Genomic DNA, 14,586 nt, shown 5'->3' on the forward strand with positions numbered 1-14,586 from the left:
AGGGCCGGCTCTGCCAAGCGGACTGAATATTAATGACGTATAATGAGAGCTCGCCGAGGGCCGTCCGTCTGCTCTGCCCAAGGGTGCCGCGTGGTCGATGCTCTTGTTTTTTCTTTTTTTGGGACTCCAGGCTGCTAGTGGTGTCGTCGCGTTGGCACCGCCACCTTAGGAGACGATGTCTTCTTTGGTCATCAGCAGTGCCAGGAGTTGGGGCCTCTGGGCTGGGGACGGTGGGGCTTACCACCTGCTGAGCCTGAAACTCTGATTAACCCACGGGGCCTTTAGACTTCAGGCCTCCATGAAGGGTGAATGAGTCTAGAGAATGTTCTTTCCAGATGAGCCGTAGCCCCCGAGTCCCTCTGCCCTGTTCTCTTCTGCAAGAACCTGCCTCCCTGCTGGGGGCCGTCACAGTGGGTTCAGGTGGTAGGTGCATGGGAGGTGATACAGGCACGGTCTGGGGCCCTGGGTCATGTCCCTTGTGAGGTTGGTACCTGGCGTGGGAGCAGAAGTGGCGGAGGATGTGCCAGAGCAGCTATCCTGGGGGTGGGGGGTCGTGTCCAGAATGCCCTTCCTCCCCAGGGGCCCTGCCTCAAGTCCCGTCTACCACGCGGGGTCCTTTACGAGGTCTCTATCGCTGAGCTGGCTTGTATTTCCTCTCCTAACCTCTCCTCCTTCTCTCTCCCCCTTTTTTCTCTTCCAGCTGATTTCCATTGATGAATTGGATAATGCTGAGGTTCTAATTTCACTTTTTCTAAGTGTCCCGTGGTCCTGTTTCCGTGGCCCTGTCCCCGTCAGCGCTGTGCTCTGTCGTGCCCTCTGGTGTAGTGTGCCCCCGGGAGTGAGTCCGCCCGCTGTGTCTGTGTCAGCATCTCCCGTGGGTGTGTCTGCCTCTGTCCTTGGTTGCCCATCCAGTCTAGATAAGGGTCTTCTCACCGGCTGTGACGCTTCAGTCGGGGGAGTCTAGACTCTCCCCTGAATTTCTCATGGACTCTGGCTGTTCACCTGTCGCTGAGACTCAGTGTTGATGCTTTAAAGAAAGGTCAGATGCAAAAAGAAGTAGCTGCACTGGTGCGGTGTGGGCAGTGGGGAGCCCGCTCTCCCCTGGTCCACACATGGGGCAGGGCTGAGGGTGGCGGTCTGACCCCAGCCGCAGCAGGATGGGATGTGCCGTGCTGCCATCTCTCTTCGAGGGACAGCATCTAGAGACCGGGCGGTGGCCTCGTCTCCGATGCTGTCTGTGCTTAAGGGTCAGGTTGGCGTCGCTTGCCCAGAATCACCCTGGAGACCCAGGGCGGTGTTTTGTGTGGGATTTGGGGACCCTCAGACGTCGTCTGTCTTGTGAAGTTTTAAACTCTTCTTCCCCCTTCTTTAAGAGAGATACGTGCTTAGCTAGTGGTCCTGGGAAGAATTTGGGGAATAAATACACATCACGGAGGGAGTTGAATTGCTTGGCAAGTTGGAAAAAATTTTTTTTTTTACTTCAAAAGCACCTGTCTGGTCTGCTTCACCTGCTCACTCTTCTGGTAGGCTAAGCAGTCCCTTATTTGCAGGAGCTGGAGGTGGCATTACTCCGATGTCCCCTCTATCGGCCAGGTCAATATCTACCCCCAGATCGCAGAATTGTGTGGTGATGCAGATAGACCCACCAGGGCCTTGACACTGAGTCTGCCTGGTGGTTAGAAATGGTCCGGGTCTTTCAGGAAGGAGCTTAGAGGTTGCGTGGCTGGACTTGGCTCACAGCTGGACAGTGGCCACTCCAGGGCGCTCAGGGCACCTGCTGTACCTGCTGTGCGGCCCTGGGCCTCCCACAGCCATCCCGGAGCGGGTCTAGCCTGCCCCTCCTGGGGGTGGGGGTGGGACGTGCCCGCAGGCGGTGAGGGGCGGGGAGGCACTCGGTGGGGGGTGTCCCTCTGCCCTTCCTGCCGGCATCTGCCCTGCTGTCTGGCAGGCACATGCCTGCCAGGCGGTGGTTCCCCTCAGGTCCCGGCTCTGCCCTGGGTGGTTCGAGCCTTGCAGGAGAGGGGCCTCCCGGCAGGGGTCTGCGGGCCCCACCTCGCTCCTGACCAGTCCGTGACACGTGTGCTCGCTGAGACAGGCGTGGGGCTCCGGCTGGGAGCGGCCCTGGCTCGGGAAGATTCCCAGTCGGAGCAGGTGTGTTTATAATTATCCTCGAGGAAATAGAACACTGTCTGTTTATAAAAGAAGAATGTTCTGGCAGTCGCTTGGATTCTTTGAAAATCCCCCGAGGAGGCAAGTGTGTGTTGTCGTCGGCCCCGGCGCCCATCCCTGCCCCGGCCGACACCCACCCTGGCCTCTGCCCTTGCTGGGACTGGCCCGCTGCCGCCTCCCGGCCCATTGGCAGAGCCGTCTGCAGCCCCCTGAGTGCCGCACCGCTGCCGACCTGGGGCGGCCCGCTGGGAGCTGCTGCGTGCGGAGGGTTCCGGCTGGTCCAGGAGCCCTCACCCCACCGGGGCTCCAGGACCAGGCCCTGGGGTGGCCCAGCACACCTGGCAGGGAGGGGCCCCGCTGTGGTGCGAGGGCAGCTGTGCGGTGAAGGGCTCGCAGGGCCTGCCAGAATCGGGGTGAAACAAGGACAGAGGCAGAGCCGGGCAGGACGCGGGCACGGCCTGGCCTCCCCGGGTCTTCCAGAACCGGGTCGGCCTGAAGCCCCAGGAGTGACGGCCGCTGCTGCTTCCTTTCAACCCTTTTCTTTTTCTCTCTCCCCCCACCTGCTTCCCCACCGCGTGTCCCCCCCCCGCCCTCCCCCTTGACCCTCCCTGACCCGTCCACCTCCCTGTCCTTCACTTCTTCCTGCTCTCTGTGTCCTTCTCCCTCCTCCCCACCATTCGGTGGCTCCATCCTCACTCCTGCTGCCCCCTTTTCCTTGGGGGCTGAGGGGGCAGAGAAGTAAGGGGGCTCCTTGCACACTGCTGGGTGAGGGCGGCACGCGGGGGCCAGGCGCGGGGACACCGTCACCCCAGGAAGCGTCCTTATCTGCCCATGAAGCAGGCACCCATGGGTGCTGAGATGGAGACTGAGGTGCCTGGTTCAGCCAGACCTGAACCTGAGGGGCCCGGGGCTGGGGTACAGTCAGGCCTGCGGGAGGCGGGGTGTTGGCCTTCTGGAGCTTACAGTTTTGGGGGGAGACGGCAGCAGTTCAGGTTAATGTTGCAGGCCAGCCACTGACCAGGAGGAGGCCACAAGATGGGGTTACCAGCGGTCATCCGGGGCCCCTCCCAGGCAGGGAGCCGCCTGGTGGCTTAGGAGCTTGGGGGCAGCAGTAAGGCGCCCCTGCAGGGGATCGCGAGTCCTGCTCCGCACTGTGAGGTGCTGCTGAGTGATGGGGTGATTCGGGGGAGGCTCCAGACGGGAGGCTGCGGCGGGGCTTGCGGTGCCCTGGTGTCCCCGGAACACCCTGAAAGGATGGAGGGCTTCAAGCGGGTGCCCGGCCCTGGGGACAGGCTGTGTCTCCCCCATCAGAGATGTCCCGGCGTCCCTGCCACCTGGAGCCACGAGATGTCCAGCCTTTGCCTCCCTGCCCGCCATGGGCCAGACAGACACCGCCTGCTCATGGGGCCACTGCCCACCACCCACTCCGGGCGGCCTCTGCCGGCACAGGGCGGCCCCACAGGCTCAGGGCAGCCGGGAAAGCCGGGAGAGCTGTGGTGACAGCCTTCGCCTTCAGGGGGCATCCTCACGACGCCCTACTTTCCTCCTCGCCCTGGGCGGCTGGCTTGGGCACCTGCCAGCATTCAGTGGCACTTACATAAGAGCCCTTTTTTCCTGGAATTTAGGCTCGCTGCTGATGTGTGACCTTCAGCAGTAATTGCCAATAAATGCGGTGGGGCTGTTTACTGTTAGACGCGGCAGCCAAGAGCCGGCGGGCTTGGCTTGCTCGGCACAGACGGTGCGGCCGCGGCCAGAGGCCTGGTGCCGACCTGACTGTGGCAGTGGGGTACCCTCAGTGCCGTCAGGATGCTTCTGTGGAAATGAGTGTTTCTGCTAAGCCCGTTCTGCAAATCGAGGCAGAGCTGCCGGTTGGAACCCAGTGTGTGCCTCCTGGTTCCGGCACAAACACCGCCAGTGAAGCCCGCCCGCCAGCAGGTGCAAGGAGGGGCCCCTCCTGCTGGGCCGCGAGGGCTGCCTGATCCCCAGTGGGGCTGCGACAGCCCCACCCCATGGCTCCTGGGGGTGAGCAGAAGCTGGCGGCCGCGTCCCGAGGGCGGGAGGGCAGCATCCACTCGGTGCTCTGGATCCACTTCTCAGCAGCTGTCATTTGGGGCGACCCAGCAAGGAGACACGGTGTTTCAAAGGAACATTCTAGAAGCCTGGGGGTGAAAGCATCTCTGTTGGGAGCCTCTGCGTGGCCATGCTCTGCGCTGGCCTGTTGGAGGCACACATTACACACGTGTGCCTGGGACGGGGGTGCTGCTCTCCGGGAGCGGCGGGGCCCTTGGTGGCACATGGGTTCTGAGCCCCGAGAGTGAGCCCCACGCACCTGACCAGCTTCTGTGCAAGCGTCCAGGCTCTCCAGGAAGAACACCTTGGTGATTGGAGACACGTTTTGAAATCCTGTTTCAAAGCCGGTCATTGGAACTCCTTTTGTCTACTCATTTTTATTTTGCTGACCTCGTCTAAAAGCCCAGGGGAGCCTAAGGTCAAGGAGGCCATGTGAAGAGGCAGAGGGGACAGCCGGGCGAGTTCAGGCCTGGCCAGTCTTGGGGGCGCTGCCCTGATCTGGTCTCCCAGCCCCAGACAATGACCTGGGCCCCAGCCCAGTGGGAGAAGGGGGGCGGGGGTTCCCACGTGCTGTTTGCTTAAAGCCCCCTCCCCTCCCATGCGGCACAGCGGGTTGCCTTTCGTGTAAACACTCCATATGCTCATTCCCTGAGCATCCTTTGCTTTGGCTATTGTGTGCTTACGTAGCCGCCGTCTTATTTGAGCACATGTAACTCTAATATGCTTATATATTTCAAAGCGCAGCTTGCTGCCGTAAAAATAAGCTTCCCCCCAAAGAAATACAGTTGAAATCCTGCTAGGAGGAAGCCTTCGTGAGAGCTGCTTCTTACCAAATTGTGCCGCGAACAACTGACTTTTGCCTTGGCTAGAATCTTGTCAGGTGCTGGCAGGTTGTGATTTAGGGGGCTTGCAGGTTAGCTACCGTGAAGTGCAGTTCACTGAAGTCCTCCAGGCATTACGTGACTAGTGCCTGGGCAGGGTCCTGGGGGAGAGCTGCTCCCTGAGCCTCGGGCCGGGAGGTGGCCGGCTCAGGGTCACACACCATGCTGGGTGAGCTGCAGTCAGTGACGCCTGTCCAGGTGAGTCCTGGGCCTGTCTCAGTGGGCTTCATGGAAAGTTCGAAGGAAAAAAACAATCAATTTGAATCTTGAAAGATGATCTGATTTTAAAACAATGTGACAGCAGTTTTGGGAGGCGGTAGATGATCGGCGGATCCATGAACCTGCTGCCAGCCCCGGACCTGGGTGGTGAAGACAGCCGCACGCCGCCTTCCGAAGATGCTGCTGTGGACACAGACCTCAGACGGGAGAATCAGAAGAAGTCACGCCAGCTCCCATTCATCTTCGTTTCTTTAGCTTTTGGCCGAGGAAGAGGAGGCCAACCTTGGGGTCCTGCAGGGAACCTGTGCCTGTGACCCTCCTTTTCGATCACGCAGGCTCAGTTTTGAGGGTGTATCTGTGGGCAGGTCACCAGTGCCCCCCCCCCCAGTGCCCCCGCTGCTGCGAGATGCCTGGGCAGTTGCCGTGATTCTGCTGCTTCCGATCGGTCCGGTCGGCACCAGCATAGACAGCAGGGGCACGGCAGGGTCTGCGTGGCACACAGCAGCGTACAGAATGTTGGGGTGCAGTGCAAGTATGTGATGGACTCCCCACCACCTTGGAAAGATGCAGGCCTGAGCTCTGCTTGCACGTGAACCAGCCGTACCTGCCGTCTGACTTTGGTCCCAGACGACTGAGTGGGGCCAGGTTATAGCTGGCCCTGCACTATGACATACTGGTGGCACTGCTTTCACCAGCACTGGGCCCCCGGGAGAGGACTGTCCAGGCCCCTGCTGTCATCACCCTGTCTTCCCTGAGCCTCCGAGGGGCTTGGTGTCCTTGTCTCCGCTGTGGGTGAACAATGCACAGGTGTGCGGTGGTGCTTCCTTTGCATCTGCTCTTCTAGAGCTGCCTGTCCTCCATGGCCAGAGGCAGACCTCGGCTTCCGTCCTTGTCCTGGATGTCTCCGTGTCAGGCCCCTCATCTGGCAGCACGTGCACAGGCACATCCGTTTCAAAGGAAAGTGCTCACTGCCTCTGGCCGAAGCCCCTTCTGCAGGTGAGGCAGCGGCGGGCCCCTCATCTTTGACCTTGTCTTCCGTGTTTTGTACTTGAGTGTTGGTCTGGACCTCTCTGTGGCTCATGACGCCCAACTGCTTTAACTAACATGCTGCATTTTACACCCTAGCAGCTGCCCCAGGCCCCAGAGGCAGAGAACTCCTCTGAGGTGTGTGCCTCTCGTGGTAGAAAAGCTACTCTTGGTCGTCCTGGCTGCGTGTCTGAGTTGTCCCGGCAGCGTCTGTCTTGGGGGCAGGGGTGGGGCAGGTGCTGTGAAGCTCTCAGGGACTCTCGGGAAGGACGTTCTGTGGAGCTCCTTCCACAGGCTCCTCCGCGTCTTGTGCATCTCAGTTAGGGATTCTGGTATGTCAAGGCCTTTCTGGAATAGATTCCGGTCCGTGCAGAGGAGGGTAGAGCTGTGTCCTGCATGAGCTGCTGGGGTTGCAGCTCCCCACATGCTCCGCTCTCCCAGCTAATTCCATAAATGAGGGACTGGGAGGGATGGGGGTGCCCGCAGTCCTGCAGGTGCTTCTTGGGGGGTTGTATCTCCAAGTATCAAAATTTGTTCTCTGAATCTGTTCTACGCTCTTGGTAGTCCCACCGAGAGAGGCATGCATGGCATCCAAGCGGTTCTAGTGCACGTGTGCAAGAAGAAACGGGTTGTTGAGTGCATGACTTGCAGTGTGGACGCTCCGCCTGCAGTGTCTGGCTGGAGTTCGGTGCAGTGGGTGGCCTGGATCGGAACCCCGTGGCTGGGGGGACCCATGTCACCCTGGGCCCGTGGTGTCTGCATGTGCATGCGCAGATCCCAGGGCTGCCCTTCGAGTCTTGCTTTCCCAGCTTTTCGGGATGTGTGTGAAAGCGGACATGGTACTCATGATACACAACTTGCTGTTGTCATCATCATAAAAAATAGCATTGGCCCCAAAGCCACTTGCCTGCTTGCCATCACCGGCACACCGGGGTCGGGGAGTTGGGCAGGATCCAGAGGCCCTGGGCCAGTGTTTGGGGAGACAAAAACCGCCTTCCCCCGTGTCACTTGGCGCTCCTTGGGCTCTGTGTGTTTGGTCTGGGACTGACGCTGAAGATGGCCGCATCGGACTTAAAATGGCATTTCTGCATGCTTAGCAGGAGCTTGAGCCGAGCCCGCCGCTGAGGCAGCTGGAAGACCACAAAAGGGTACGTATGTGTGCGGTCTGGGTGCCGGGAGCTCGGCCCCTCCCTCGGCCCCCATGCCTTGGAGATGCTCCTGTGGTGGGTGTCCATCACTGCGGCCAGATCGCTCAGGGCCAGTCCCAGCCTGTCCCTTCAGTGAAACCGCCCGGCCCCAGCGCCACCCGCACCTGCCAGGCTGCGGCCGGCCGCCCCCCAGATGAGGGCCAGGCCAGCCGGCCAGCTCGCCTTGGCTCACTGGCTCTCTACTCAAGTGACATCTTCCAACAAACAGTTTTTTCCTAAGTTATAATTAAGAGGTGCAATGAAAAAACGTTCGTAATTTTGCTGCCCAGCTATAAAAGCTGCGAATGATTCGCAGTCTCCTCCCACCCACTTTTTACAACGCGTGGCACTGACCTCGTGGTCCCGTCCCCTGACACTGGGGTTACTCTTAAGTGCACAACTTTTGTCCCTGGCTCTTTTTTTTTTTTTATAAAGATGTATTTATTCATGCATACAAGAACCGGGGGTATGGGCCAGATGTGCGGGAGGGTGAGAGCATTGACCAGAGTGGGGAGCAGGACAGGCAGGCTGACTGAAGCACACTGCTGAGGGCAGCAGCGGGGAGACAGGAGAGGTCTGCCGCGCCATGTGGGTAGCTCCCAGGCGGGCCGGGATCTGCCCTGCAGAGGCTGTGGACGGCTTCACAGTGCTGAGCTCAACCGCCTGTGCCACCAGGGGAAGCCCGACTCTTGTTTTTCATTACTTTTTTTTGCATTTTTGGGAAAGTCTTTGAAAGTTAACAGCTGCCTAATGTTCCACAAATGGGTGCTTTGTTTTCCTTTGTGAGGAAATGCGCCAATGTGTATGTCTCCAGATAGATTCCTAGACGAGGAATTCTGAAGGGTGGGTACTTTCACGAGGTGTTGACCAGGTCTTGCTAAATCATTTCTAGAAGGTTCTGTGCACTGCATCGATTTCATGGTGTCTATAGCTAGGTAGTAGCTGGATGTCTTCACTCTTTGCTGATTACCGTGCTGTCGGTGCTGACATTGAGCCAGGGCACGACCTTCATCCCCATCTCACAGATGAGGAAACTGAGGCTCAGAAAGGCTGGGCACGTGACCCAAAGCCCCAGGGGTAGAAGATGAGCCGTCCCTGCAAAGATGCCCTGGCAGCGTCGGCCTCAGGCTGCCCGCAGGGTGAATGGGTGGCCTGGGGCACCTTTGTGCTGCTCACACGCCAGCCCGCCAGGCCCCCCACACTCCACATCTGCCCTCTGTGAGTTGTGATCCTTAGTTCGAAGTGAGAAAGGACTCGGGGGGTTGTCCTCTTACCTTCCCCGCCAGGCCCTGCTCCCTCTGCAGTTCACCCACCGGGGCCTGGCCTCCCGGGGCTGTCCTGGGTCTCCGCTCTCGGGGGGGCAGTACCAGTGTCACTCGGCCCACAGCCGTGGATCAGAGGTCTCCTGTGTGGCCAGCCCTGGGGTGCTTGGGGTGCCCTCCCCCGGGCAGTGCACGGGGAACATCACTCCTGCGGGGGTCACCGCCTTCAGAAGGAGCCGCTCCAGGGGTGCAGACACAGGCGTGGGGAAGGGGGAAGCTGCCCTAGCGCTGGCGAAGCCGCGAGGCCTGCTCCCGGGAGAGGCGCGTGGCTTAGAGCAGCTGGGCCCTGAGAAGCCACACAGCCCAGATTCTTCCCTTGGGGGGCCGTGTCCCCTCCTCCCACGTGTGTCCCACCCAGCGGTACCCCTCGTGGCGCAGGAGCCCCCGGCTTAGCCGCTTCCTCTGCCTGACGTGGCCTGGCGGCCCGTGAGCTGTCCCTCCGCAGCCCTGGCTGCCGACGTGTCGGCTTCCCGCCGGAGACAGCCTGGCGTTCCCCTGGGAGCCGTCGGCCCCTGGGCTGCTGGGGAAAGACGAGTGTTTCTTCCAAGGGGGGGGCCTGGCCACGTGCAGCCCCTTCCTGCCGTCGGCCGTCCGCCCCCGAGCGCCCACTGCTGGGAGCAGCTCCTGCGGGAGGCTCCGGGGAGGCTTTGCTCTGCAGATTTTAAGTTTTCCTCAAGGAAACCACCAGCTCAGAAAAGCAGTCTTCCGAGAACCGACGTTCCCACGCTAGGGATTTGCTTAACTTTAATGATGAGTGTCTCTTCTCTCTCTCTGTCCCTCGACCTGAAATCCGCAGTCTTGGTCTTCTCAGGGAAGGCGTGAGCCTCGTCTGTTCACAGCAAGAGGAAAGGAAAGCAGAGCCCGCGCGCTCTCCGGCTTTCCCACCCCCTTGCAGTTTACTCTCCTGAGCGTGCGGAGAGGCGGGGGGGCAGGTGTGCCCGAAGTCTTGTAATTAAGAGGGAAAAAGTTTGTAGAGTGTGTGTGCGAGTGTGTGTTTTCCACAATTGGCACGTTTCCCGATATTCCCCTATGGGGGGAAAATGTACCATTTGATGCAGCGGTCGCTATGGAAACCGCCAGGGTTTCTGTTGGAGGCGAGGCGGATGGTGAGGGGAGAGCCCCGTGCGGCCTCAGTTGGGCGTCCAGACGGCATCGTCTGCAGCCGCTGTCCCTGGAGCCCTCCTCTGGACAGCGGGTGTCCCTTCCCCTCCCGCTTGCTGACCGGCCGGGGTCCGGCCGCCGACCCTGAGGCCCTAGAGGAACCGGAGACTCCTTTTGGCACCCCGGCCTGAGGGGTGACCCTGACAGAGCCCGTCCGCGGGCAGCTCACACTCACCCCTTCTGACCTGGCCACTCAGGCCTTGACCTTCCAGGTTCTGTCCGCGACAACCACACTGGCTGTTTCCTTTGGCTGCAGCGTGGACGTCTGCAAGGCTGCCTCCTGTCCCGCCACTTGCGCAGGGACCCGCGTGCCGGCCTCCAGCCGAGCACCCCCGTTGCAGGAACTCAAAGTCTGTCCCTCAACGTGGGAAAGTGCAGCAGGTTCATCATCACATCAGAGAGAAATCACATTTAACCCCATTACGTCCGACTCTGCGTCCCCTTCCGAGCGTGCTTCCTGAGCCCCTTGAGGCGCGCGCTGCTCCTGTGGGCCGTCCTCTCTGCCCGCAGCGCCGTGGGCCGGCCGGGGCAGTGTCGCTGGGCCGTGCGGGGCTGGAGCCCGATGCCGGCCAGGCGCGCCTGGCCCCCAAGCCTGCCTTCCCTCCCAGGAAAGATTACCCTCAACTCAGTCCGTTTAGAAAGTGCTGAAAGCCACACGCGGCCTCCCGGGTGGGCGCACTGATGGAATTTTGAGTGTTCTGGAGTCAGGTGGGAAATGAGAATCGGGAGCTAGTCAAGGCGGCTGCCTTTGCTGAGCTGTGATGAGAGACAGCATTGTGGGTGGAGTGGAGCAGGGGAGATGGAGATTTTTCATTTCCTGAACTGTCATTTCAGAGCCAGCGCTGCCCCACCACCCCCTGTCCATCCCCTCCCAGTTTGTCTTTGACCAGCAACGGTCCCCGGCAGAGGAGCAAAGCTGCCGGGGCCTGGGCCTCCCACCACTGTGACGTTGAACTAGGCCTTCCTGCCTCTCTCCCCTGCCCCCCCTGGGGCGCCCTTGGATACCCTCCGCCCCTCTCTCAGGATGCCCTCCGTTCCCCACTGCTCTCAGGACGCCCCCCACCCCCCCTGCGCCCCACCATGCCCTCCTGTCTTGTTTTGCACACCCCGCCCTTGAAATCTCCAGGCCTATTCTGGGAGCTTATTAACAAATCACTTTAAATTCTCCTGACTCATGTTTCAGTTGCAGGTCTCGTCAGAAGAGCCCTTGAGTCTCTATTTTCGAGACCTGCTGTGTTTCAGCACCCCCTCCGCTAGACTTCTCACTTACCTCTCAGCGCTGTGCGGGAGGAACTCCAGGCCTGGCGCTCCGGCCTGGGAACGCATCCAGGGGAAACCCATACAGCCTTTGCTGGAGAAACTACCCGACGGGGACGGGTCGGAGGCCCTTAGCCTGACCGAGACGGGCAGGGCTGGGGCAGTCCTGCTTCCCCGGGGCCCCTGAACCTCAGGGTGCTCCTTTCTGTTGGGGCTGCGGAAAGTGATCGTGTCCCGTCCGGGATTCTCTCGTGCTCATAGTTTTAAAACTTCTGGGTGGACGTGTTCGAACACCTACAGAGAGAGTGGCAGGAGTTCTGAGAGCCCCCGATTCACAACCGTCTTGTCTCCCTTCGAGCCTCCCTGGTTATTTCCAGGCAAATCCCAGTGTCATGTCCATGATGCTGATCTTTTGATTTTTTTTTTTATGTGATTTGATGTCTGCCATTGATTTATTTTCTTGAAGGTGGTTTTTTTCTTTAGCATTTGGCCAGTTGGCTGTTTGTGTAAGAAAGGCTTTCTTGCAGATTTGCTGTCATCAGGCACCGTTGTGGCTGCTTAGTATACCCTTAGGGCCTGGGGCATAAACCCCAAATTTGGGGGGGGGGTGTCACTTTTTCACATTGCTATGTGGAAAGTGTTGTCAAAATTTCAGTCTGTCTGAATTTTACTGGCTGATCCCAAAGAGATCCCCAAGGCTTATCCTTGACTGTTGTTACTGTGAGATGTCCTTCAGAATTAATGTCCTATCTTTATCATGCAAGAGAGGATTTCGGATATTTATCATTCTAGATGGCTGCTTTTTTAAAAATCGGGTTTCCTGAAAAAATATTGACGTTAACCTCAGAGTTTCTAGATGCTTTTAATATCTTTTCACTGAGTAAAACAGAACCAATTATAACGAGTCTCCTGTGGTGTTTATTTTCTCGATTATTAGTCTCTCTCTTATGTGTTACATCCAGAGCCTGATTTCCTTATCCTGTTTGAATTAAGGGTGAGGCGCTCAGGCAGATTTTGGTCAACCGTTACTATGGAAACATCAGACCTTCGGGAAGAAGAGAGAGCCTGACCAGCTTTGGCAATGGCCCGCTGTCGCCTGGAGGACCCAGCAAGCCTGGGGGTGGAGGTAGGCCATGCAGATGCTGGCGGCCGCTCTGTCGGGCCCTGGGCGCAAGGTGCCGGGGTCCGCAGAACAGGGTGAAGCTCTGAAGGTGGGTTTGGGTGCAAGGGAGCTTTTGAGCAGCTTGTCCTGCCTCCCGTCAAAAGAATGTCTCCAGTGAGTTGGCTGCACCGAGCTCTTGAGGAAGCCTCCTGCCCCTCTTCCTGGTCAGTGGGCCTCGTGGCGACCACTGAATGATCTAGAAACTTCATTTCCCTGTAACCACTAGGATGCGCTACGGCCTGGTAGTGACTGGTCTGTGATTTGGGCCTCAGTGTGTCCCCATCTGAAGGCCATGCTGTGTGCCTCCCCAGAGTCTCCACCCCCATGGGAGTTTGCCCAAAAACATCCCCGTGGAGAGCCGCTTCAAAGCAAGCCCTGGAAGCTGTTCTAAAGCAGCGTGACCACAGTTACGGGTAGAGGTTGAGCTCGCGGTGGGTGTGCTTTGGGTTTTAAGGTGGGGCTAGGAGTGCCTCTGACTTGCCTGGCTCCCCCTCTATCAAGACTGTGGGCACTGGGGTCCCGTGGGTGGGGGGCTTGGTAGGCCACTCTCCAGCATCTCTGCAGAGGGACCTGGGCTCTCACCCCATGCTCACTTGAAGCCCGTCTGCTCATTCACAGAGCTGCAGCTCCCACAGGGATGCTTGTCAGGGCACCCCAAAGCTGAGCTTTTCCTCCAGAAGCACCCAGGGAGCCTCACGAGAGGTGCCTCACGTCTGATCTCAAAGCGATTTCCCTTCACATGCTCTCAGGAATGTGGTCATGCCATAAATATGAGAGGCCCTGGAGGTGTCAGGAGGGGGGTTGGGAATGTGTCAGAGAAGCTGGAGGAGACAAGGCGTGCGTCTGCCACACATGGGATCTAGAGATCAAGGGCAGCCAGGGTCAAGGGCAGGCAGTGCCGAGGAGGTCGAATCTGAGTTGAGCTCTGCAGGGCAGGACTGAAGCCGAGCAGCCGTCTCTCCGTGTTTCAGAGGAGATGCAGGGCAGGTTCCTTCTAGACAGTTGTCCACTAAGTGGCCTCTCACCCAAAGCTCCCCAGGAACAAGATGTGTTCTGTTCACACCTCTCTCCCCAGCCTCTGGCTCCTTGCCAAGACTGAGTCAATACTCGCTGAATGAATGAACCAGCTAGTGAGTGATATGAAAGGGCGGGTTGGGGCTTAGGCAGCTTTGTTAGAAGGAGGACTGATGCGATCCTCACAGGCCGTGTGCCCTTAGGACTGTTGGAGCGAGTATCGAGGTTTAGTTTGTCCCTTAAACTCAGCTCAGTTCTCAGTACCTCTTCCCTGGATCACTGTACCTCAACTAAGGGGGAGTCTTGGCTGCCCGGCTTGGGGTCTCTGGCTGCAGGGGTCTCGCTCTCTCCATTGTACCTGCCGCCTTTGAGCCATCTCTGCCACTGAGAGCTGGTGTCCTTGGCCGGGGCCTCGAGGCCTTGGCCTCTGCTAGGTCAGCCTGTCCTCGGGAGGCTGTGCAGAGGCCGAGAACTCCATTCCGGCCTCGGCGTCTCAAGCGCTGGCCTGCAGGAAGCGTGTGGTCGGGGTCATTCTCTGATGTGCTTCTTTCTCCCAGGGGGCGGTGCCGGGCCGGGCTCCGTAAGCAGGGGTGAGATGAGCCTGGCCGAGGTCCAGTGCCACCTGGACAAGGAGGGCGCCTCCAACCTGGTCATCGACCTCATCATGAACGCGTCCAGTGACCGTGTGTTCCACGAAAGCATCCTCCTGGCCATCGCCCTTCTGGAAGGCGGCAACACCACCATTCAGGTAGGAGGGGCTGGCTTCCCACTCGTGGGGTCCTACCCGACACGGGGGTTGGGGGACGTGCCATCTCGAGAGCACGAGCCCGCCCTTAGCCCGCGTGGGCACTCAGCCAGAAGCCAGACTGGCCGGGAGACACATGCAGACTGGTAGAAGGGGCGGCCGTGCAGGCAGCCGGCCAGGGCCACCGCAGGAGCCCGTCAGTATTTGCTCAGTGACCGACGCACTGAGGTCCATTTGCCGTTTTTAACCAGGACCCCAGAGGGTCCCACAGATGACAGAGAAGAGCTGTGTGCACGCGCACGTGGCTTGTCTTTCTGGAGCTGCTGCAGCCACTGCTGACTGTGAACGTGTCTGCCTTTCAGCAGCGTCGTCC

General features: G+C 59.3%; 1 protein-coding gene across 1 annotated transcript in view; it reads left to right on the forward strand.

Moving 5' to 3' along the window:
* Window positions 1-14,586, forward strand: part of ITPR1 (inositol 1,4,5-trisphosphate receptor type 1) — a 181,156-nt gene that overhangs the window by 118,727 nt on the left and 47,843 nt on the right. Inside the window, exons 40-41 of the mRNA XM_054694812.1 lie at window positions 12,286-12,418; window positions 14,026-14,216. Of these exons, the coding sequence (XP_054550787.1) occupies window positions 12,286-12,418; window positions 14,026-14,216 (324 nt within the window). The remainder of the gene's footprint in view (window positions 1-12,285; window positions 12,419-14,025; window positions 14,217-14,586) is intronic.

This window comes from Talpa occidentalis, unplaced genomic scaffold (assembly GCF_014898055.3).
Source record: "Talpa occidentalis isolate TD23 unplaced genomic scaffold, MPIMG_talOcc4v2.1 talOcc4.10, whole genome shotgun sequence".
Classification (NCBI taxonomy): domain Eukaryota; kingdom Metazoa; phylum Chordata; class Mammalia; order Eulipotyphla; family Talpidae; genus Talpa; species Talpa occidentalis.